The sequence below is a fragment of the Hyla sarda genome, chromosome 2 (genome assembly GCF_029499605.1).
Source record: "Hyla sarda isolate aHylSar1 chromosome 2, aHylSar1.hap1, whole genome shotgun sequence".
Lineage (NCBI taxonomy): Eukaryota > Metazoa > Chordata > Amphibia > Anura > Hylidae > Hyla > Hyla sarda.
The window spans coordinates 332721155-332745973 of record NC_079190.1 but is presented as its reverse complement, the minus strand read 5'-3'; the positions used below and the strand labels follow the sequence as shown (position 1 = coordinate 332745973).

The window sequence follows — 24819 nt, the reverse complement described above, 5'->3', positions numbered from 1 at the left end:
TTTCTTTGCAAAGAAGGCAGTACCAGCCCTGCACAATTTTGTGGAAGAGAAGGTGGGCCAGTCCTTGAGCCTTTTGGTGTGTACCAAAGTGCATGGCAGCGCTGACATCTGGAGCTGTAACTACGGTCAGGGACAATACATATCCTTTACGGCTCACTGGGTGAATGTGGTTCCTGCACAGCCACAACCACAACTTGGACAGGTCACGCCTGCTTCCTCCTCCACGTTCTCAGCCCGTTGGTCCTGTGACAGTGTGCGACTCCACCTCCTCATCCTCCACCGTGTCCTCAGCCTCCACTGCTCAGACAAGTCTCAATGGCCCTTCAGCATACCATGTGTGCAGGGATCGGCGTTGTCACGCTATTCTTCACATGGTTTGCCTTGGCGAAAAGAGTCACACAGGGGAGGACCCGCTAAAAGTCATTCATAAAGAAATCAGAGCATGGCTTACTCCATGAAAACTGGAAATAGGAACCATGGTGACTGACAACGGGAAGAACATCTTGCATGCGCTGCGACTGGGAAGGCTGAGCCATGTGCCCTGCATGGCACACGTGTTCAATCTGGTTGTCAAGCAGTTCCTGAAGGGTTCCTGTTACGCCGAGCGCTCCGGGTCCCCGCTCCTCCCCGGAGCGCTCGCTACATTCTCGCTCCCGCAGCGCCCCGGTCAGATCCACTGACCGGGTGCGCTGCGATACCACCTCCAGCCGGGATGCGATTCGCGATGCGGGTGGCGCCCGCTCGCGATGCGCACCCCGGCTCCCGTACCTGACTCGCTCTCCGTCGGTCCTGTCCCGGCGCGCGCGGCCCCGCTCCCTAGGGCGCGCGTGCGCCGGGTCTCTGCGATTTAAAGGGCCACTGCGCCGCTGATTGGCGCAGTGGTTCTAATCAGTGTGTTCACCTGTGCACTCCCTATGTATACCTCACTTCCCCTGCACTCCCTCGCCGGATCTTGTTGCCATTGTGCCAGTGAAAGCGTTCCCTTGTGTGTTCCTAGCCTGTGTTCCAGACCTCCTGCCGTTGCCCCTGACTACGATCCTTGCTGCCTGCCCCGACCTTCTGCTACGTCCGACCTTGCTTCTGTCTACTCCCTTGTACCGCGCCTATCTTCAGCAGTCAGAGAGGTTGAGCCGTTGACAGTAGATCCGGCCATGGATCCCGCTGAAGTTCCTCTGCCAGTTGTCGCCGACCTCACCACGGTGGTCGCCCAGCAGTCACAACAGATAGCGCAACAAGGCCACCAGCTGTCTCAACTGACCGTGATGCTACAGCAGCTACTACCTCAGCTTCAGCAATCATCTCCTCCGCCAGCTCCTGCACCTCCTCCGCAGCGAGTGGCCGCCTCAGGCCTACGACTATCCTTGCCGGATAAATTTGATGGGGACTCTAAGTTTTGCCGTGGCTTTCTTTCACAATGTTCCCTGCACTTGGAGATGATGTCGGACCAGTTTCCTACTGAAAGGTCTAAGGTGGCTTTCGTAGTCAGCCTTCTGTCTGGAAAAGCTCTGTCATGGGCCACACCGCTCTGGGACCGCAATGACCCCGTCACTGCCTCTGTACACTCCTTCTTCTCGGAAATTCGAAGTGTCTTTGAGGAACCTGCCCGAGCCTCTTCTGCTGAGACTGCCCTGCTGAACCTGGTCCAGGGTAATTCTTCCGTTGGCGAGTACGCCGTGCAATTCCGTACTCTTGCTTCAGAACTTTCCTGGAATAATGAGGCCCTCTGCGCGACCTTTAAAAAAGGCCTATCCAGCAACATTAAAGATGTTCTGGCCGCACGAGAAATTCCTGCTAACCTACATGAACTCATTCATCTAGCCACTCGCATTGACATGTGTTTTTCCGAAAGGCGTCAGGAGCTCCGCCAGGATATGGACTTTGTTCGCACGAGGCGTTTTTTCTCCCCGGCTCCTCTCTCCTCTGGTCCTCTGCAATCCGTTCCTGTGCCTCCCGCCGTGGAGGCTATGCAAGTTGACCGGTCTCGCCTGACACCTCAAGAGAGGACACGACGCCGCATGGAGAATCTCTGCCTGTACTGTGCCGGTACCGAACACTTCCTGAAGGATTGTCCTATCCGTCCTCCCCGCCTGGAAAGACGTACGCTGACTCCGCACAAAGGTGAAACAGTCCTTGATGTCAACTCTGCTTCTCCACGTCTTACTGTGCCTGTGCGGATATCTGCCTCTACCTTCTCCTTCTCCACTAAGGCCTTCTTGGATTCCGGATCTGCAGGAAACTTTATTTTGGCCTCTCTCATCAACAGGTTCAACATCCCAGTGACCAGTCTCGCCAGACCTCTTTACATCAATTGCGTTAACAATGAAAGATTGGACTGTGCCGTGCGTTACCGCACGGAACCCCTCCTAATGTGCATCGGACCTCATCACGAAAGAATTGAGTTTTTGGTCCTCTCCAATTGCACTTCCGAAATTCTCCTTGGACTACCCTGGCTTCAACACCATTCCCCAACCCTGGATTGGTCCACAGGGGAGATCAAGAGTTGGGGTACCTCTTGTTTCAAGGACTGCCTTAAACCGGTTACCAGTACTCCCTGCCGTGATCCTGTGGTTCCCCCTGTAACCGGTCTCCCTAAGGCCTATATGGACTTTGCTGATGTGTTTTGCAAAAAACAAGCTGAGACTCTTCCTCCTCACAGGCCTTATGACTGTCCTATTGACCTCCTCCCGGGCACTACTCCACCCCGGGGCAGAATTTATCCTCTGTCCGCCCCAGAGACTCTTGCTATGTCTGAGTACATCCAGGAAAATTTAAAAAAGGGCTTTATCCGCAAATCCTCCTCTCCTGCCGGAGCCGGATTTTTCTTTGTGTCCAAAAAAGATGGCTCCCTACGCCCTTGCATTGACTACCGCGGTCTTAACAAAATCACGGTAAAGAACCGCTACCCTCTACCTCTTATCTTTGATCGCCTCCAAGGTGCCCACATCTTTACCAAACTGGACTTAAGAGGTGCTTATAATCTCATCTGCATCAGAGAGGGGGATGAATGGAAAACGGCATTTAACACTAGAGATGGACACTTTGAGTATCTGGTCATGCCCTTTGGCCTGTGCAACGCCCCTGCCGTCTTCCAAGACTTTGTTAATGAAATTTTTCGTGATCTCTTATATTCCTGTGTTGTTGTGTATCTGGACGATATCCTGATTTTTTCTGCCAACCTAGAAGAACACCGCCAGCATGTCCGCATGGTTCTTCAGAGACTTCGTGACAATCAACTTTATGCCAAGATGGAGAAATGTCTGTTTGAATGTCAATCTCTTCCTTTCCTAGGATACTTGGTCTCTGGCCAGGGACTACAAATGGATCCAGACAAACTCTCTGCCGTCTTAGATTGGCCACGCCCCTCCGGACTCCGTGCTATCCAACGTTTTTTGGGGTTCGCCAATTATTACAGACAATTTATTCCACATTTTTCCACCATTGTGGCTCCTATCGTGGCTTTAACCAAAAAGAATGCCAATCCTAAGTCATGGCCTCCTCAAGCGGAAGACGCCTTTAAACAGCTCAAGTCTGCCTTTTCTTCTGCTCCCGTGCTCTCCAGACCTGACCCATCTAAACCCTTCCTATTGGAGGTAGATGCCTCCTCAGTAGGAGCGGGAGCGGTCCTTCTACAAAAAAATTCTTCCGGGCATGCTGTTACTTGTGTTTTTTTTTCTAGGACCTTCTCTCCGGCGGAGAGGAACTACTCCATCGGGGATCGAGAGCTACTAGCCATTAAATTAGCACTTGAGGAATGGAGGCATCTGCTGGAGGGATCAAGATTTCCAGTTATTATTTACACCGATCACAAAAATCTCTCCTATCTCCAGTCTGCCCAACGGCTGAATCCTCGCCAGGCCAGGTGGTCTCTGTTCTTTGCCCGATTTAATTTTGAAATTCACTTTCGGCCTGCCGATAAGAACATCAGGGCCGATGCTCTCTCTCGTTCCTCGGATGCCTCGGAAGTAGAGCTCTCTCCGCAACACATCATTCCTCCTGACTGCCTGATCTCCACTTCTCCAGCCTCCATCAGGCAAACTCCTCCAGGGAAGACCTTCGTCACTCCACGCCAACGCCTCGGAATCCTCAAATGGGGTCACTCCTCCCATCTCGCAGGCCATGCGGGCATCAAGAAATCCGTGCAACTCATCTCTCGTTTCTATTGGTGGCCGACTCTGGAGACGGATGTTGTTGATTTTGTGCGGGCCTGCACTGTCTGTGCCCGGGATAAGACTCCTCGCCAGAAGCCCGCTGGTCTTCTTCATCCTCTGCCTGTTCCCGAACAACCTTGGTCTCTGATTGGTATGGACTTTATTACAGACTTACCCTCATCCCGTGACAACACTGTTGTTTGGGTGGTCGTTGATCGATTCTCCAAGATGGCACATTTCATCCCTCTTCCTGGTCTTCCTTCTGCGCCTCAGTTGGCAAAACAATTTTTTGTACACATTTTTCGTCTTCACGGGTTGCCCACGCAGATCGTCTCGGATAGAGGCGTCCAATTCGTGTCAAAATTCTGGAGGGCCCTCTGTAAACAACTCAAGATTAAATTAAACTTTTCTTCTGCTTATCATCCTCAATCCAATGGGCAAGTAGAAAGAATTAACCAGGTCCTGGGTGATTATTTACGGCATTTTGTTTCCTCCCGCCAGGATGACTGGGCAGATCTTCTACCATGGGCCGAATTCTCGTATAACTTCAGAGTTTCTGAATCTTCTTCCAAATCCCCATTTTTCGTGGTGTACGGCCGTCACCCTCTTCCCCCCCTCCCTACTCCCTTGCCCTCTGGTTTGCCCGCTGTGGATGAAATAACTCGTGATCTTTCCACCATATGGAAAGAGACCCAAAATTCTCTCTTACAGGCTTCATCACGCATGAAGAAGTTTGCTGATAAGAAAAGAAGAGCTCCCCCCATTTTTTCTCCCGGAGACAAGGTATGGCTCTCCGCTAAATATGTCCGCTTCCGTGTTCCCAGCTACAAATTGGGACCACGCTATCTTGGTCCTTTCAAAATTTTGTGCCAGATTAATCCTGTCTCTTATAAACTTCTTCTCCCTCCTTCTCTTCGTATTCCTAATGCCTTTCACGTTTCTCTTCTTAAACCACTCATCATCAACCGTTTCTCTCCTAAACTTATCTCTCCCACTCCTGTCTCCGGTTCTTCAGACATCTTTCCTGTAAAGGAGATACTGGCCTCCAAAAAGGTCAGAGGAAAAACCTTCTTTTTGGTTGACTGGGAGGGCTGTGGTCCTGAAGAGAGATCCTGGGAACCTGAGGACAATATCCTAGATAAAAGTCTGGTCCTCAGGTTCTCAGGCTCCAAGAAGAGGGGGAGACCCAAGGGGGGGGTACTGTTACGCCGAGCGCTCCGGGTCCCCGCTCCTCCCCGGAGCGCTCGCTACACTCTCGCTCCCGCAGCGCCCCGGTCAGATCCACTGACCGGGTGCGCTGCGATACCACCTCCAGCCGGGATGCGATTCGCGATGCGGGTGGCGCCCGCTCGCGATGCGCACCCCGGCTCCCGTACCTGACTCGCTCTCCGTCGGTCCTGTCCCGGCGCGCGCGGCCGCGCTCCCTAGGGCGCGCGCGCGCCGGGTCTCTGCGATTTAAAGGGCCACTGCGCCGCTGATTGGCGCAGTGGTTCTAATCAGTGTGTTCACCTGTGCACTCCCTATGTATACCTCACTTCCCCTGCACTCCCTCGCCGGATCTTGTTGCCATTGTGCCAGTGAAAGCGTTCCCTTGTGTGTTCCTAGCCTGTGTTCCAGACCTCCTGCCGTTGCCCCTGACTACGATCCTTGCTGCCTGCCCCGACCTTCTGCTACGTCCGACCTTGCTTCTGTCTACTCCCTTGTACCGCGCCTATCTTCAGCAGTCAGAGAGGTTGAGCCGTTGCTAGTGGATACGACCTGGTCACTACCGCCGCAGCAAGTCCATCCCGCTTTGCGGCGGGCTCTGGTGAACACCAGTAGTGACTTAGAACCGGTCCACTAGCACGGTCCACGCCAATCCCTCTCTGGCACAGAGGATCCACCTCCTGCCAGCCGGCGCCGTGACAGTTCCCCCATTTGCAAGACATCCTAACAATGGGAAGGAAACTTTGCATGCACTTTAGCCACTTGTAAACCGCAAAGCACACCCTCCTTGAGCTGCAGCGTCAGACCGATATCCCACAACATAGTCTGATTTGTGACGTTGCCACGCGTTGGAATTCCACCCTTCATATGTTGGACCGACTGTACGAACAGAGAAAAGTCATCACCGATTTCTTGATGATCAAAGCGGATAGGGGTAACTTCAATGTGAACAGGTGGCAGCTCATATGTGACACTTGCCATTTGCTCAGGCCCTTTGAGGAAGCCACATTATTCATAAATCGCCAGGATTACGGCAGGAACAACGTCATTCCACTGCTTTATATCTTACAACATGTTTTGGAAACGATGGCTGGTCAGGGCACTGGAGACGTGGTGCCTACATCTCATGGCCACATGAGTCCTGTGGGAGCTGAACTGGAGGAGGAGGAGGGGCAGGGGCACAGTGGAGCACAGTTTAGGTTTTGCCAAATGGGCGTTTTTTCTAGTAATCTGACAGGAGAGGAGGAGCAGGAGCCGCCAGAGGAGCTAGAGGGTTATGAGTTAGGCGAGACAAAGGACCCAGACACACCGTGGCAGTATGCAGTGGAGATGGAGGCAGGGAGTACCTCTGAGTCACTTGCACAAATGGCACGATGCATGCTCACCTGCTTGCATATTGACTGCCGAATTGTCACCATTTGGCAGCGGGATGACTTCTGGATCTCCACCTTATTGAACCCTCGCTACCGCAACAAAATAAGGGCCTTTTTTTTACACCCACTGAGAGGGAGGACAAAATGACTTACTACAGAGGCATCCTATGTAGTCAATGGCTGATGCCTATCGGCGCCATCGTCCATCCTCTCACAGGTCTGAATCGGGGGGGGGGGGGCCTGCGCTCACCTTCCTCTACCATGGCTGCTGGGAGGGGTGGGGTGGCAGGAGCTGTACCAGCTCCCTCAGCAGCAGCCTGAGTCTACAGTCGCTGAGGAGTACCTTTCTTCACCCGCATAGTGAAGCAACTCATCAGCAGCAGTTAGACCTGGAGCAGGACCTGAACCAGCAGGTGGTGGCATACCTTGACATGCCCATGCCAACACACCTTGAAGATCCGTTGGACTTTTGGGCAGCCAAACTTGATTTGTGGCCGCAAGTTTTCACTGGAAAAGCTGTCCTGCCCAGCCAGTAGTGTGCCATCAGAGCAGGTGTTTAGTGCGGCGGGGGCCATAGTCACCCCAAGGAGAACTCGTCTGTCCACGAAAAATGTGGAGAGACTGACCTTTGTGAAGATGAATCAGGCATGGATCAGCCAGGATTTCCAACCACCAATGCCTGATGTATGAGAGTAGATTGACCATGGTGCCACACCAACACTTCACATATATGAATAGTGCCAAACAGATTTAAGGCGGTGCTCGCCAGTTACAAACAGACCTTTTTTCACCCACCTTCCTCACCGGATACTGGTATTGCCACCCACCGCACCACTCTGTCACCGGGTCACTTTCAGGACTCCTGATGCTGTTGCTGCCGCCACCTCCAGGCTGTGTCATTCAGCCACTATATGGTCTCCTCATGCTTCAGATACCTACAGGCTGTGCCATTCATCCAATGTATGGTTTACTGATGCTTCAGCCAGCTCCAGTCTGTGTCATTCAGCAACTACATGGTTTAGTGATGTTGCTGGGCCTAGGACATTACCTATATATGTTTATGATAGCACTAGGTACCATACATCTTCAATGGAAATTTCAAAATTCATCTTTTATTCTTAGAGATTATGAGGCCCTATTGTCTCCTCATCTGCCGCCAACTCCAGGATGTGCCATTCAGCCACTATATGGTCTCCTCATACTGATGCCACCTCCAGGCTGTCTCATTCAGCCACTATATTGTCTCTTCTCATGCTTCAGCCAACTCCAGGCTGTGTCATTCAGCCACTATATGGTCTCCAACTGATGCCACCTCCAGGCTCTGTCATTGTGCTGCCATGTGACATTAGACTCCTTGCTAGATTTGGTCCTTTGTACCCACACGCTGGGGTCCGGGACACTAAAACTTGGGAGTTAAAAGTTCAATTTCAAAACCCTCAATTTCAATTAAAAAATCTTAAATTTAAAAATTATAAATTTCAATGGTCTCCTCATGCTTCTGCCAACTCCAGGCTGTGCCATTCAGACACTATATGGTCTCCTCATGCTTCAGCCAACTCCAGGCTGTGTCATTCAGCCAATATATATGGTTTACTGATGCTGTTGGCCTGGGTCTGGGAATAAAAATGTTGTTATGGTAGCACTAGCTACCCAAAATCTTCAGTTTAAATTTCAGAATTCATATTTTATTCTAAGAGATTGTGAAGCCCTAGTGTCTACTCATGCTGCTCCCAACTCCTGGCTATGTCATTCTGACACTATATGGTCTCCTCATGCCTCAGCCAACTCCAGGCTGTGTCATTCAGCATATATGGTTTACTGATGCTGCTGGTCCTGGGTATAAAAATTTTGTTATGGTACCACTAGCGACCCAAAATCTTCAGTTTAAATTTCAGAATTCATCTTTTAATCTTAGGGATTGTGAAGCCCTAGTGTCTACTCATGCTGCTGACAACTCCAGGCTGTGTCATTCTGACACTATGTGGTCTCTTCATGCTTCAGCCAACTCCAGGCTGTGTCATTCAGACAATATATGGGTTACTGATGCTGCTGGGCGTGGGCCTGGGCTTGGACCTAAAAAAAAATTTATGGCAGCACTAGCTACCATAAATCTTCAATTTCAATTTCAAAATTAATCTTTTAATCTTAGGGATTGTGAAGCCCTAATGTCTACTCATGGTGCTGCCAGCTCCAGGCTGTGTCATTCAGCCACTATATGGTGTCCTCATGCTGTCAACACCTCCACGCTGTGTCATTCAGCCACTATATGGTCTCCTCATGCTGCCAACTGCTCCATGCTGTGTCATTAAGCCACTATATGGTCTCCTCATGCTGCCAACAGCTCCACGCTGTGTCTTTCAGCCACTATATGGTCTCCTCATACTGATGCCACCTCCAGGCTCTGTCATTGTGCTGCTGTGCGGCAGTGATTCTAAAAGCGATGCCTGTAATCTGCATGTCATACTGAATAAGAGTATTATTTCACTACCCCAGCACACTCCGTATGCGTGTTAGAACACAGCAAAGTGACATAAGAATTGCATTTTAATTCAGCAGCAGTCCTCAATATATTTTATTTTATATGCTTTATTTTATTGTATAACTTGCTTATACATCACCATATAGCTTGGAGTAAGCCAGACAGCTATATATACATATATAACATTGATATTTATTTTTAACTGCTATGCTTATTGTGAATTTTTTTATAAATACAATTTTTTTAAATACATTTATTTTTCAATTATTGAAAATGTATCCATTTAACTTTGAGCACCATCACTTTCTATTTGTTTTTTAATCCTTTTGGGGGTTTTCAGCTATTTTTGGCTCCTTGGTAGTTTTAAAAAAAAAAAAAAAGACCTCTTGTTGAGACATTGGCATTTTTTTTTCAGGAAAAAGGATGCAGTAGGGATGGAAAAAAATGTTAAAACTAAATTTTTTAAATTTTTTAAACAGGGATTAATTTATGTGGGCGGGCAGGAAACCAAAAATGCAGCTGACAATAATAAAAATGTAGAAAGGGGCCATTAAATGTAAAAATAATATATTTTTTTCAAATTATTTTTGTTAAACTTTTTATTAGTAATGTATTTTGTTTAATAAAGTGTGTGTTTTTCACTTTTTTTCCTTAGTTTTTTACATTTTTTAAGTAGTACTACTACTCTCAGCATGGAACAGACTGTTCTATGCTGGGAGTAGTAGTACCTGTACTAATAGACAGATCGCTCCAGGTGTCACTTCTGACACACGTTGCGATCCTCCTATATAATGTATAGAAGTGGTCGGCCCGCCGCTCTTATCCGCTATCCTGCACTATGTTCTGTGATGTGAAGTTCTTCACATCACAGATTCATATTTCCCGTAGAGAGCTGTGATTGGACAGATAGTCCAGCCAATCACAACTCTCTGCGGGAAATATGAATAATAGGTATATATATGGCTAGGTATATATATGCTAGCAAAGAAGGGCGTCCGGCAGCCTGCATCTATACATTATACAGGACGATAGCAGCGGGTGTCAGGAGTGACACCCACTGTGATCTTTCCTTAACTGCAGGTACTACTGCTCCCAACATGGAGCAGAGTGTGTTCCATGTTGGGAGCAGTAGTACCGGCAGTTAATGATAGATCACAGCGGGTGTCACTCCTGACACCCGATGCGATCGTCCTATCTATTGCAGAGATGTGGAGCTGCTCTATACAGCGCACTGCATCTCTGCACTCTACTCATGCCGGCCAGGCCGGTCACTCTTGACACCAGATGCGATCATCCTTTCTATTGCAGAGTTGTGAATAGAATTCACATTACTCATTCATATTTCCCACCCAGAGTGGTGATTGGCGGATGGTGGCAGCCAATCACCGCTTTCAGCGGGAAATATAAATGAGTAATGTGAATTCTATACACAACTCTGCAATAGAAAGAATGATCGCATCTGGTGTCAAGAGTGACACCGGGGTGATCTGCCTATAAGTACAGGTACTACTACCAAACTTTATTAAACACATTATTAAAACACATTACTAATAAAAAAAGTTTTAAAAAAAATAATAAAAAATATATTACCGTATTTTTACATTTAAATGGCCCCTTTATAAATTTTTATTATTGTCAGCTACATGTTAGGTCCCTGCCCACCCACATAAATTGGTCTCTGTTGAAAAATGTATAAAAATTTTGTTAAATATATCTTTTTCCATCCCTACTGCATCTTTTAATTATTTATTTTTTTTGGTACCCAACAAATTTTGAAAAAAAAGGCCAAAAGGGGCCAAAAATGCAATTTCTACTCAAAGGCAAAATGCCAGAAAAACGCAGGGAAAATCAGTGGCAGTTTTTCTGGCTGTTTTTCTGGCATTTTTGGAAACCTAGCCTCATAGGTTTCATTCACAGCAAGCAAGGTGAGGAGAGCTACGTATACATTTTTTTTAAAGAAACATTTTCTACATTCCAGAATGACTCCAGAGTGCAGGTATTAGAGAGAAGCAGCAATAAAAATGCTATAACCACTACGTGCTGAGAATTTAGGATTGCCAAAAGGGGGGGGGGGGGGGGGGCTCACAAGCTGAGAGTCTGTTTAGTATGAACTGACTAGTTAGTCTAACAAAAATTTTGGATGTTATAAGGTGGTCAGGTTGGCAACTAAAGGGATAGTCCCGTAGAAAAATCAATCCCCTATCCAAAGCATAGGGGATAATCGTCTGATTGTGGGGGGATCCTCCATGATTTCCTGAATGGCTTTCCTCGAGTACGACGCAAGGGTATATCTCCAGCTCTCCCTTCGGATGGGGATAGATTTTCCTAAACAGGACTACCCCTTTAAGTTATAAATATAGCACAGTTATAATTTTTTTTGCAGATTTCGACATCCTCATTGAAGCCAAAGGGAAAAATCTGCAATAAATCCAGAGCACTTCCCCACACAACAATTTCCGCAGCATGTGTATAAGATTTGTTGAAACCTCATCTGCTTGGTTACAACTGCATTTGCCATGGAAAACCAGTAAAAATGCCATGTGTTGCATGGTTGCAGAGAGTCCAGTCATTCATTTTGTGGGACCAGACTCACCAGAAGACCTATCAATGTAATTTTTTCCAATATGACATCATACATTTTCATAAATTGTGTTTTTAAAATCTTTATCATTATTTTAATATTAAAGGGAACCTGACAGCAGATTAGAGCATCCTAACCTTCTGATAGATGCTTACAGGGGACATACCCATTATAGTACCTTTCACATGGCATTCCGGTGTTTTGGTTATCTGTAATGTCAGTTTTATTGCTATGCAAATGTGGCAATTTGGTGCTCTGGGGGCCTTGCTCAGTGAAGAGATACGGCCACCACATCCAGCTCCTCCTACAATGCCCCCATATGATATTAAAGGGGTACTCCGGTGGTTGATTTTTTTGACTATATGGCATCTTCTTTGTAAGTTTAGTTTTTTTGCAATATACATGTGTTATATGTTTTGGCAGCATGTGTGTCTTTTTCTTTCCTGTTTGTTGGGCAGGAAGTTCTGTAGTTCTGAGGGTTTTCTTTTACTGTTGTCCACAGTTCTGAGTCTGTTGTGGACAAGATATCACAGCTTTTTTTTTCTCTCTGTCTGCATGAGAGGAATAAGCCACGCCCCCTCATCTCATCCAGCTGAGTACACAGCTCCTCTCCTCCCCTCCCCCCTGCTCTGTATTCTAAGGACACAGGTCTGCACAGGAGAAGGACCTCACAGAGAAGATCAGTGTTATCTGAAGGGGAGGATGAGAAGGTGCACGGGCTGGGGATGTATGGACTGCAGGGGAATAAATCTCATACTGGGAATGATCTCTATGGGGGAGATTTATCAAAACCTGTGCAGAGGAAAACTTGCCCAGTTGCCCATAGCAACCAATCAGATTGCTTCTTTCATTTTTCACAGGCCTTCATAAAAATGAAAGCAGCAAGCTGATTGGTTGCTATGGGCAACTATAAACCAACAACAAAACTCCCTGAGGGATTTCAGGGCATCCAATAGTATCAACAACCTTTAGGGGTGGCCCCCCAAGGGGTTAACCCTAAACTAGAAACCCCCCTAAAACTTAATACTTTATTAATATCTATTAAAACAAAGTATCCCTTGTGAATGTGTGTTTAAAAACACAGCCAAGTGTGTGAGTTTGGTATTAAGATGCACCCATAAAGTATACAGTCTTTGTACTCTATGGTTTATCCAGTGGGTGCATCTAATAGTCCTGAAATGACCACTACTGGCTGCTAGTTAAAACTGTGACCGATAGCCCTCGGGGTTGTGGAGGGCTATCGGTCACAGTTTTAACTAGCATCCAATAGTGGTCATTTCAGGACTATTAGATGCACCCACTGGATAAACCATAGAGTACAAAGACTGTATACTTAATGGGTGCATCTTAATACCAAACTCACACACTTGGCTGTGTTTTTAAACACACATTCACAAGGGATACTTTGTTTTAATAGATATTAATAAAGTATTAAGTTTTAGGGGGGGTTTCTAGTTTAGGGTTAACCCCTTGGGGGGCCACCCCTAAAGGTTGTTGATGCTATGGGCAACTAGGCAAGTTTTCCTCTGAACAGGTTTTGATAAATCTCCCCCTATATGTGAAGGGGGAGGGGGGGACTCCTGAATGACACATGCTGGGAGTTGTAGTTCCTGTTGTGTGTGTGTGTGTGTGTGTATGCTAGTGTTTACAAACCAGTGTGCCTTCAGCTGTTGCAAAACTACAACTCCCAGCATGCCCTGACAGACTTTGGGCATGCTGGGAGTTGTTGATTTGCAACAGCTGGAGGTACATTGGTTGGGAAACACTGTTCTAGCCTATTCAGCATACACATCATGTTACACCAGTGTTTCCCAACCAGTGTGCCTTCAGCTGTTGCAAAACTACAACTCCTAGCATGCCCAAAGGCTGTCAGGGCATGCTGGGAGTTGTAGTTTTGCAACACCTGGAGGCACCCTGGTTGGGAAACACTGGTGTATGCCCTACAGAGGTGTGGTGAACTACAATTCCCAGGAGACTACAGAGGCAGCATGCTGGTGTTATACCACAGACTGAAGACTCCTGAATGACGCATGCTGGGAGTTTTAGTCCCTTTTGTGTGTGTATGACAGTGTATCCCAACCAAGGCTGATTATATTAGTGTGCTGTGTATAAGGGGGCTGACCCGGGAAAATAGTGGGATGGGTAAAAGGCGGAACAAACAAACAAAACAAAAAAAGGAGCCTCCCCAAACCAGCAAGGCATGTGGCATGCTGGGATTTGTAGTTTTCAGCACAACAAGAAACAGGAAATAGAAGCAAAGATAGGAAAACAAAGTGGGGGATAAAAAGACAACAAAGAACGGAAATAGAGTCGCCTAAACAACAAGAATAGAAATGAAACAAAACAAATAGGGTAAGTCAAAAATGGAAAAACACCACGTTGACCCCCGGAGTACCCCTTTAAGTGGCTTCTCTGAAGTGACCGTGAGTTACGTCTTTGAAGAGGGGCAGCTCAGTATTCAAAAGGAGTGTTTGTTAAAGGAGCTAGCAGACTGCCATATCGAGTGAAAAGGGAATGCCCCAGTGCACTGAGGGGCCTATATTAACAAATATTAATAAAAGTTAGATTACGGATCAATGTAACAATGTAACATCATATTAAAGATACAATATTGCTTAGTAATAGACCCAATTAGCATCTATCAGCAGATATGGAATCCCTATAAATGGATACTTACTAATACCATGTTCCTTTAGTCCATTTTCTGGAGGAGGCTCTGGTAATAACATGTAATGGTCTTCATCATCTTGAATAATTTTTTGATAAAAATGTCGACATTCAGTTGGAGTTAAGAGTTGTGATATGCGCCTGATCATATGTGGACCTATGTCATCTGAAACTAAAGAAGCAGACACTTCAATATATCACTTTTTATATGCAAGACTTTTTGTTTTGATATAAATTTAATTCTGTTTCTGGGGTTCTTCATTCCGGGGTATTCCAACTTAAAATGCTTGTGTCTTTAAGGAAGCAGCTGGGGATTTTTAAGTTCATAAAGGAGTGTGCAGAAGAGTTAGCTGGTCCACCAAGGCTACATAATATTTAGTCACCATCCAAACAAGAAAAACAATCCGGTCGGCACAGCCCATGTTCACACCTTGCGCTTAAATCACGGAATGCCAACACCGGTTTGCTCCATGTATCACATGCTCTCACTGGTGGTGCTCAATCTGGATCAACAGTAGATTTATCAAACACTTGAAAAATTAGAAGATGGCACTCACAGGTTACGCAAATAATCCTTTCCCTGTCGTCCCTAAGCAGCACAATATGGGGTGGAATATTTTTATGAAATATTTCAATAAATAAATTAACCAATGATAGTACCCACCCCCACTCCTGGCTATATATGCTAGCCTCCTACAAAGGACAGTGAACTTTTTTCTGTCCTTGTGGGCGGTTTTGGACCTTTGTTCCCCCCACAAGTACGAGGTTTTGTTTTTCTTTCCTTTTTGTGACTACTACTCCCATCATGTCTGTTGTTTCCTGCATGATGGGCTTCTATTTTTTTGAATACATTCTGAATTTTTATGCTGCTTGCTGGGTGAGCTGTTTTTTCTTGCTAGAGCCACTAGCGCGGTTCAGTGGAGTGCTGTACGGAGCATCTGCGGGACTTGCAAGTACAGTCATGGCCGTAAATGTTGGCACCCCTGAAATTTTTCAAGAAAATGAAGTATTTTTCACGGGATTGCAGTAACACATGTTGTTATACTATATTTATTCCCTTTGTGTGCATTGGAACTAAACCAAATAAGGGAGGTAAAAAAGTAAATTGGACATAATGTCACACCAAACTCCAAAAATGTGCTGAACAAAATGATTGACACCCATTCAAAATTGTGGATAAATAAGATTGTTTCAAGCATGTGATGCTCCTTTGATGCTCCTTTAAACTCACCTGGGGCAAGTAACAGGTGTGGGCAATATAAAAATCACACCTGAAAGCAAAGATAAAAAGGAGAGAAGTTCACTTAGTCTTTGCATTGTGTGTCTGTGTGTGTGTCATACTAAGCATGGACAACAGACAGAAGAAGAGAACTGTATGAGGACTTGATAACCAAAATTGTGGAAAAATATCAACAATCTCAAGTTTACAAGTCCATCTTCAGAGATCTAGATTTGCCTTTGTGCACAGTGAGCAACATTATCAAGAAGTTTGCAACCCATGGCACTGTAGCTAATCTCCCTGGGCGTGGATGGAAGAGAAAAATTGATGAAAGGTGTCAACACAGGATAGTCCGGATGGTGGATAAGCAGCCCCAAACAAGTTCCAAAGATATTTAACCACTTAGGGATCAAGGGCGCACATGTACGCCATGGCTCCCTGGTACTTAAGGACCACAGATGTACCTGTACGCCTGTGGGAATTCCAGTCCCCGCCGCTCACAGGGCGGGGACCAGACCGGGATGCCTGCTGAAATCATTCAGCAGGCACTCAGTGCAAGCCCCTGGTGGGGTCTTGAGACCCCACCATGTTGGCGACCGCCAAAAATCACCGGTCAATTCAGACCACCGATCTGCGGCGATTCCGGGTCACACGGGTCTCAGGTGACCTGGAAAATAAGGGGGATCAAGGTTGTCCAAAACACCCCAGATCTCCCTGAAGGTATAGGAGTGAGGTGGAAGGGGTGCCACCCCTCCTATCCCTGCTATTGGTCGGTCAAAAGCGACTGGCCAATTGCAGATCGTGGTCAGAGGGGTTAAAGTTCGGTTCCCCTGCTCTGCCCACCCACTGTAGTCCGGGCAGAGCAGGGGAACCACGATGTGACCGGCGCCGGAGGTCCCTTACCAGCGGCGATTGGCGGCATGCGGCAGAGGACGGTGATGCGGCGATCCAACGGAAGCCGGTGAGTTGTTGCCTAGCAACATCTGGAGGGCTACAGTTTGGAGACCACTATACAGTGTTCTCTAAACTGTAGCCCTCCAGATGTTGCAAAACTATAACTAACAGCATGCCCAGACAGCCGTTTGCTGTTTGGGCATGCTGGGATTTGCAGTTTTGCAACAGCTGGAGGGCTACAGTTTGGAGATCACTATGCAGTGGTCTCTAAACTGTGGCCGTCTAGATGTTGCAAAACTACAACTCCCAGCATGCCCACGCAGCAGTTTGCTGTCTGGCATACTGGGATTTGTAGTTCTGCAACATCTGGAGGGCCACAGTTTGGAGATCACTGTGCGGTGGTTGCTAAACTGTAGCCCTTCAGTTCTTGCAAAACTGCAAATCCCATCATGCCCAAAAAGCAAACAGCTGTCTCAGCATGCTGGGAGTTGTAGTTGCGTACCTCCAGCGGTTGCATAACTACATCTCCCAGCATGCCCTTCGGCAATCAGTACATGCTGGGAGTTGTAGTTTTGCAACAGCTGGAGGCACACTGGTTGGAAAATACTGAGTTAGGTAACAGAACCTAACTGAAGGTTTTCCAACCAGTGTGCCTCCAGCTGTTTCAAAAGTACAACTCCCAGCATGCATGGTCTGTCAGTGCATGCTGGGAGTTGTAGTATTGAAACAGATGGAGGTTTGCCCCTTCCATGTGAATGTAAAGGGTACATTAACACGGGCGGGTTTACAGTGAGTTTCCTGCTTCAAGTTTGTACTGCAGCAAATTTTCCGCCACAGCGCAAACTCCTAGCGGGAAACTCACCGTAAACGCCCACCAGTGCGAATGTATCCTAAAAACGCTACACTACACTAACACAAAATAAAGGGTAAAACACTACATATATACACCCCCTTACACTGTCCCCCCCTCCCCAATAAAAATGAAAAACGTATCGTGTGGTAGTGTTTCCAAAACGGAGCCTCCAGCTGTTGCAAAATAACAACTCCCAGCATTTCCTTACAGCCATTGACTGTCCAGCCATGCTGGGAAGTTTAGCAACAGCTGGAGGCACCTTCTTTGGGAATAACTCATGTAGAATTCCCCTATGTCCACCCTATGCAATCCCTAATTTAGTCCTCAAATGCGCATGGTGCTCTCTCACTTCGGAGCCCTGTCGTATTTCAGGGAAACAGTTTAGGGCCACATCTGAGGTATTTCCGTACTCGGGAGCAATTGCACTACAAATTTTGGGGGTCTTTTTCTCCTTTTACCCCCTTATGAAAAGGAAAGTTTTGGGTCTACACCAGCCAAAAAAATCTTTACACTAACATGCTGGTGTTGCCCCATACTTTTTATTTTCATGAGTGGTAAAAGGAAAAATAGGCCCCAAAATTTGTAACGCAATTTCTTCTGAGTACGGAAATACCCCATGTTGGCGTAAATTGCTCTGTAGACGCACAACAAAGCTCAGGAGTGAGAGCGCAATATGTGCATTTGAGGCCTAAATCGGTGATTTGCACAGGGGTGGCTGATTTTTCAGCGGTTCTGACATAAACTCAAAAAAAAAAATACCCACGTGTGACCCCATTTTGGAAACTACACGCCTCATGGAAGGAAACAATTGGCATAGTGAGCCTTAACACCCCAAAGATGTTTGACGAATTTTCATTGGATTAATGTTGGATGGGAAAATGAAAAAACATTTTTTTTACTAAAATTCTGGTGTTGCCCTAAACTTTTGATTCTCACAAGGGAAAATAGGAAAAAAAGCCCCCCAAAATTTGTAATCCCATTTCTTCTGGGTAAGAACATACCCCATATGTGGATGTAAAGTGCTCTGTGGGCAAACTATAATGCTCAGAATAGAAGGAGTGCCATTAGGCTTTTGGAGAGCAAAATTGTCCGGAATTGAAGGCCATGTGTATTTACAGCCATAGTGCCAGAACAATGGACCCCCCACATGTGACCCCATTTTAGAAACTACACCCCTCACCTGATGTAATAAGGGATGCAGTGAGCATTTATGGCCCACAATGTCTCACAGATTTTTGGAACAGTGGTCCTTGAAAATGAAAAATGTAATTTTTGATTTACACAGTCCACTGTTCCAAAGATCTCTCAAACGCCAGTGGGGTGTAAATGCTCACTGCACCCCTTATTAAATTCTGTGTGGGGTGTAGTTTCCAAAATGGGGTCACAGGTGGGGGGTCCACTGTTTTGGCACCATGGGGGATTTTGTAAACGCACATGATCCCTGATTTCCATTCCAAACAAATTCTTTCTCCAAAAGCTCAATGGCGCTCTTCCTCTTCTGACCATTGTAGTTCACCCACAGAGCACTTTGCATCCACATATGGGGTATTTCCATACTTGGGAGAAAATTCTCCCCAAAATTTGTAACCCCATTTCTTCTATTACCCCTTTAAAAAATGTAAAATTTGGGGGGGGGCAGGGGACTGCATTTTTTGTTCCATTTACACATCCAATTTTAACGAAAAGTTGTTAAACACCTGTGGGGTGTTAAGGCTCACTGTACCCCTTGTTACGTTCCTTGAGGGGTGTTGTTTCCAAAATAGTATGCCATGTGTTTTATTTTTTTATTTTTTTTGCTATTCTTCCACCATAGGAGCTTCCTAAATGCGACATAAACCATTTCAGCAAAATTTGCTTTCCAAAAGCCAAATGTGACTCCTTCTCTTCTGAGCATTGTATTTTGCCCGCAGAGCATTTTATGTCCTAACATTGGGTATTTCCATACTCAGAAGAGATGGGGTTACAAATTTTGGGGGGCATTTTCTCCCATCACCCTTTGTAAAAGTAACATTTGGGAAAAAAGCTGCACTTTAGTGAAATTTTTTTTTCATTTACACATCCAACTTTAACGAGTCATCAAACACCTGTGGGGTGTTAAGGCTCACTGGACCCCTTGTTACGTGCCTTGAGTGGTGTAGTTTCCAAAATAGTATGCCATATGTTTTTTTTGCTGTTCTGGCACCATAGGGGCTTCCTTAATACGACATGAAAAATTCACCGAATTCTCAATTGCTATTAGTGTACAAAAGTAGGGGTCACGGGAAAAAACACTAATACTTAACTTTTATTATACTATGCTAAAATAGGGAAATCACCCCAAACCATCAAGTAAAGAAAAAAAACTAATTGTCAAGAAAAATGAGGTGACAGTGTGGGCCCAACGGGAGTCCCAGTCACCTCATTAAGATAGCCAAGAAAAAAAATTGATAATTAATATCCCTATCAGCAACCACAATCAGCCAGCTGAATGAATCAGTGAGGTGTAATAACATACAGATAACCTCAATAAAGGGTAGGGGTGTAGGTAGGGATAGATGGGGGAAAAGGACCTAGGAAAGGTAATAGGCCAGTAGTTGTGATTGGCCACTACCTGCCACTTTCCATGTACCCTATTCTATACCTAATCCTAGGCGGAGTTGACGCCCTGATAAGGGTGGCCCTGCACCTGAACCTAGTCTGCACTTACGCCTATATACTCTAAGATACGAAAGAGTAGGGAAGGAACTGACTGTCTCACTGGGGAACCCTGTATAGCTAGGGGGACAGGGATGGATGCCACAAACTGGATATTACTGATTTAACTCCAAATATAGTGAGACTAGTGGGTGAACAAGAGAGTGGAAGTACCAGATTAAACTAGACCAGGTTCAATAATGATAAACTGTTATCTCAATATCACAATACTAATTTATATATTATTTACAGATACTGAATAGTAGATAATATTGTACCTCTTGTACGTAGATGTAAGTTAAATGACATATTCATAAATCTCAGTGATGAGTGATGTTATATCTATATGCATAGGTGTATAATGTGCAGCATATTTGGACAACATGCCCGAGGTGTATTACATAAATGATATACCCAGCAGTCATAAAAAGCACTATATACAACCAGGATCACTGTCAAAAGTCAATGTAAGAACATATATATAGCCTTTAACAATTACCATTTATATTGTTCCATCATCGGCCATCATTGATTCTCTATGCAGCCTCCAATCGTACCCTGATGAACGGGGGATGTGAAACGCGTTGGGACATCCTTACCTATCATCCACAATGGATAAGTATAGATTTCATCTATATTTATATTTTAAACGTGGATCTCCATATACCTTCATGTTATATCGCTGACTCTGTAATACTAATGCATTGAATAGCTGTGATCTTAAGCCTTGGTTTTCACCCTTAGCATCAGTATATTTTGGCTATACTGTGATTGATCAGCTATATATGTTCTTACATTGACTTTTTAAAGTGATCCTGGATGTATATAGTGCTTTTTTTGACTGCTGGGTATATCATTTATGTAATACACCTTGGGCATGTTGTCCAAATATGCTGATTTATGAATATGTCATTTAATTTACATCTACGTACAAGAGGTACAATATTATCTACTATTCAGTATCTGTAAATAATATATAAATTAGTATCGTGATATGGAGATAACAGTTTATCATTACTGAACCTTGTCTAGTTTAATCTGGTACTTCCACTCTCTCTTGTTCACCCACTAGTCTCACTATATTTGGAGTTAAATCGGTAATATCCAGTAAGGGGCATCCATCCCTGTCCCCCTACCTATACTGGGTTCCCCAGTGAGACAGTCAGTTCCTTCTCTACTCTTTCGTATCTTAGGGTATATAGGCGTAAGTGCAGACTAGGTTCCGGTGCAGGGCCATCCTTATCAGGACGTCACCTCCGCCTAGGATTAGGTATAGAATAGGGTACATCATGGAAAGTGGCAGGTAGTGGCCAATCACAACTACTGGCCTATTACCTTTCCTAGGTCCTTTTCCCCCATCTATCCCTACCTACACCCCTACCCTTTACTGAGGTTATCTGTATGTTATTACACCTCACTGATTCATTCAGCTGGCTGATTGTGGTTGCTGATAGGGATATTAATTATCTTTTTTTTCTCTTGGCTATCTTTATGAGGTGACTGGGACCCTCGTTGGGCCCACACTGTCACCTTATTTTTCTTGAACTTTAGTTGTTGTTTTCTTTACTTGATGGTTTGGGGAGGCTTCCCTATTTTAGCATAGTATAATAAAAGTTAAGTATTAGTGTTTTTTTCGGTGACCCCTAAATACGACATGCCCCCCAAAAACCTTTTCAGCAAAATTCACTCTCCAAAATCCCATTGTGTCTCCTTCCCTTCTGAGCCCTCTTCTGCGCCCGCCGAACACTTCACATACACATATGAGATATTTATTTACTCAAAAGAAATGGAGTTATTAATGCTTAAAGTGAAGTGACAGTGACAGTAATATGTGCAAAAAAAATTCTCTGGTCCTTAAGGTGAAAATGTGCTTGGTCCTTAAGGGGTTAAGCTGTCCTGCAGGCTCAGGGAGCATCAGTGTAAGGCAAACTATCTGTCAACATTTAAATGAAATGAAACGCTATAGCAGGAGACCCAGGAGGACCCCACTGCTGACACAGAGACATAAAAAAGCAAGACTACATTTTGCCAAAATGAACTTGAGTAAGCCAAAATCCTTCTGGGAAAATGTCTTGTGGACAAATGAGACCAAGATAGAGCTTTTTGGTAAAGCACATCATTTTACTGTTTACCGAAAATGGAATGAGGCCTACAAAGAAAAGAACACAGTACCTACAGTGAAATATGGTGGAGGTTCATTGATGTTTTGGGGTTGTTTTGCTGCCTCTGGCACTGGGTGTCTTGAGGATTACCAATGGATTTTGGGTTGCACTGTACAGCCCAGTGTCAGAAAGCTGGGTTTGCGTCCAAGATCTTGGGTCTTCCAGCAGGACAATGACCCCCAAACATACGTCAAAAAGCACCCAGAAATGGATGGCAACAAAGCATTGGAGAGTTCTGAAGTGGCCAGCAATGAGTACAGATCTAAATCCCATTGAACACCTGTGGAGAGATCTTAAAATTGCTGTTGGAAAAAGGCGCCCTTCCAATAAGAGACCTGGAGCAGTTTGCAAAGGAAGAGTGGTCCAACATTCCGGCTGAGAGGTGTAAGAAGCTTATTGATGGTTATAGGAAGCCACTGATTCTATTTATTTTTTCCAAAGGCTGTGCAACCAAATATTATGTTAAGGGTGCCAATAATTTTGTCCAGCCCATTTTTGGAGTTTGGTGTGACATTATGTCCAATTTTCTTTTTTTCCTCCATTTTTTTGGTTTAGTTCCAATACACACAAAGGGAATACACGTGTGTATAGCAAAACATGTGTTATTGCAATCCTTTTCTGTGAGAAATACTTCATTTTTTTGAAAAATTTCAGGGGTACCAACATGTACGGCCATGACTGTATGTTTGCTACCCCCTGGACTCTGTTGTATCTACAGGTATGTAAGTGTCATTATCTTTCACTTAAAGGAGTACTACGGTGGAAATTATTATTATTATTATTTTAAATCAACTGGTGCCAGAAAGTTAAACAGATTTGTAAATTACTTCTATTAATAAAATCTTAATCCTTCCAGTACTTATTAGCGGCTGCATACAACAGAAGAAATGCTTTTCTTTTTGGATTTCTAGTCTGTCACGACCACAGTGCTCTCTGCTGACCTCTGCTGTCCATTTTAGGAACTGTCCAGAGCAGGAGAAAATCCCCATAGCAAACATATGCTGCTCTGGAAAGTTCCTAAAATGGGCAGCAGAGGTCAGCAGAGAGCACTGTGGTCATGAAAGAAGAGAAATCCAAAAAGAAAATAATTTCCTCCGTAGTTTACAGCCCCTAAAAAGTACTGGAAGGATTAAGATTTTTTTTAATAGAAGACATTTTTAAATCTGTTTAACTTTCTGGCACCAGTTGATTTAAAAAAAAAAAAAAAAGTTTTCCACCGGAGTACCCCTTTAAAGGAGAAATGCAGCGATAAAACCTTTAACATCCCAAGTGCCTGGGTTGCAAAAACAAATTTTAACTCCTTAGTTCCCCCATTGTGCCGATATCGGCGTCTCGTTCCAGGGGCGTTGCTCAGGTCCCTGCTTTTTAGGCCCGGAATGTCACACTGCAGTCAGCATATCGCTAGCCACAGTGACGTCCTACCTCAGCCGGTGATAGGCTGAGCTCACGGTCATGTTAGGAGCTCGGGCCCGCCTTCTCCCTGCTGTCCGGGCTCCTTACATGATAGTGTGCTCAGCCTATCACCGGCCAAGACTGACTGCAGTGTGACGTTCCGAGTCTAAGAAGCAGGGACCCGAGCAGCGCCGGAGGAACGGACACCGAGAACGTTAATGTGAGTTAAAGTTTGTTCTTTTTTATTTTTGCAGCCCGGGCACAGGGGATAATAAAAGTTTGTCTCCGTATTTCTCCTTTAATTTTATTAGTTTTTGTAGTCAGTTTTCCACTGTCTCAGGTACAGGAAGGGGCAGGGCTTAGGCTGCCGCCTTTGAAGATTTAAACTTTGGTCTCTGAGGAGACCAGTCTCTTTGAGCCTGCTCTGGTCCTGCTGTGTATTACTACAGTTGGTTCTGCGGTTCTGCGCAAAAGTTCTGCACAAAGTGTGTTTTCTATTGTAGGGATATGTTACTTTATGTACATATTTTAATGGGTATATATATATATATATATATATTTATATATATATATATATATATATATATATATATATATATATATATATATAGTACCATGAAAGAAGCGGCACTCCAATGTAGCATATGAAGAAGTGGTTTATTCACCCTTCCAGTCACAAGTGCTACGCTTCGGTCTACTCAATGTGACCTTTCTCAAGCCCTCTCACTTTGAGTAGACCGAAACGTAGCACTTGTGACTGGATGGGTGAATAAACACCTTCTTTATATTCTACATTGGTGTGCCGCTTCTTCCTTGGTACTGCATTTTCATGGGACATTGAGTCTTGTCCTGAGAAGCAGAGCACCCGCAGGACCTAGAGTCCGGACACAGTGCCGGCTCCTTCCACCATGCAACTTATATATGTATATATATACATATATCCAAAGTCAAAAGAAGGTAGCAGCACTCCTGGTGGTGAATAGATGCTGGGTGTACGTCAGAGGGGGAACCCCTGGCCACGGGACCCCAAGACTGGATACAAACACAAGAAGATAACTGCGGCACTCCAAAGTAGTGATCAAGGTGAATAGCCTTAATTCCATTCAGAAACACATGCTCATGTGTTTCTGGATGGAATATACGCAATTCCCCCTGATCACTACTTTGGAGTG

At 45.2% G+C, this 24819-nt stretch overlaps 1 protein-coding gene across 5 annotated transcripts in view; it reads right to left on the bottom strand.

The window, feature by feature from the left end:
* The window catches only part of LOC130356430 (uncharacterized), a 628644-nt gene that overhangs the window by 35120 nt on the left and 568705 nt on the right, over nt 1-24819 (bottom strand). For all 5 annotated transcript variants that reach the window (XM_056557979.1, XM_056557977.1, XM_056557978.1 and 2 more), the window contains one exon: nt 14465-14626. In XM_056557979.1, the coding sequence (XP_056413954.1) occupies nt 14465-14626 (162 nt within the window). The remainder of the gene's footprint in view (nt 1-14464; nt 14627-24819) is intronic.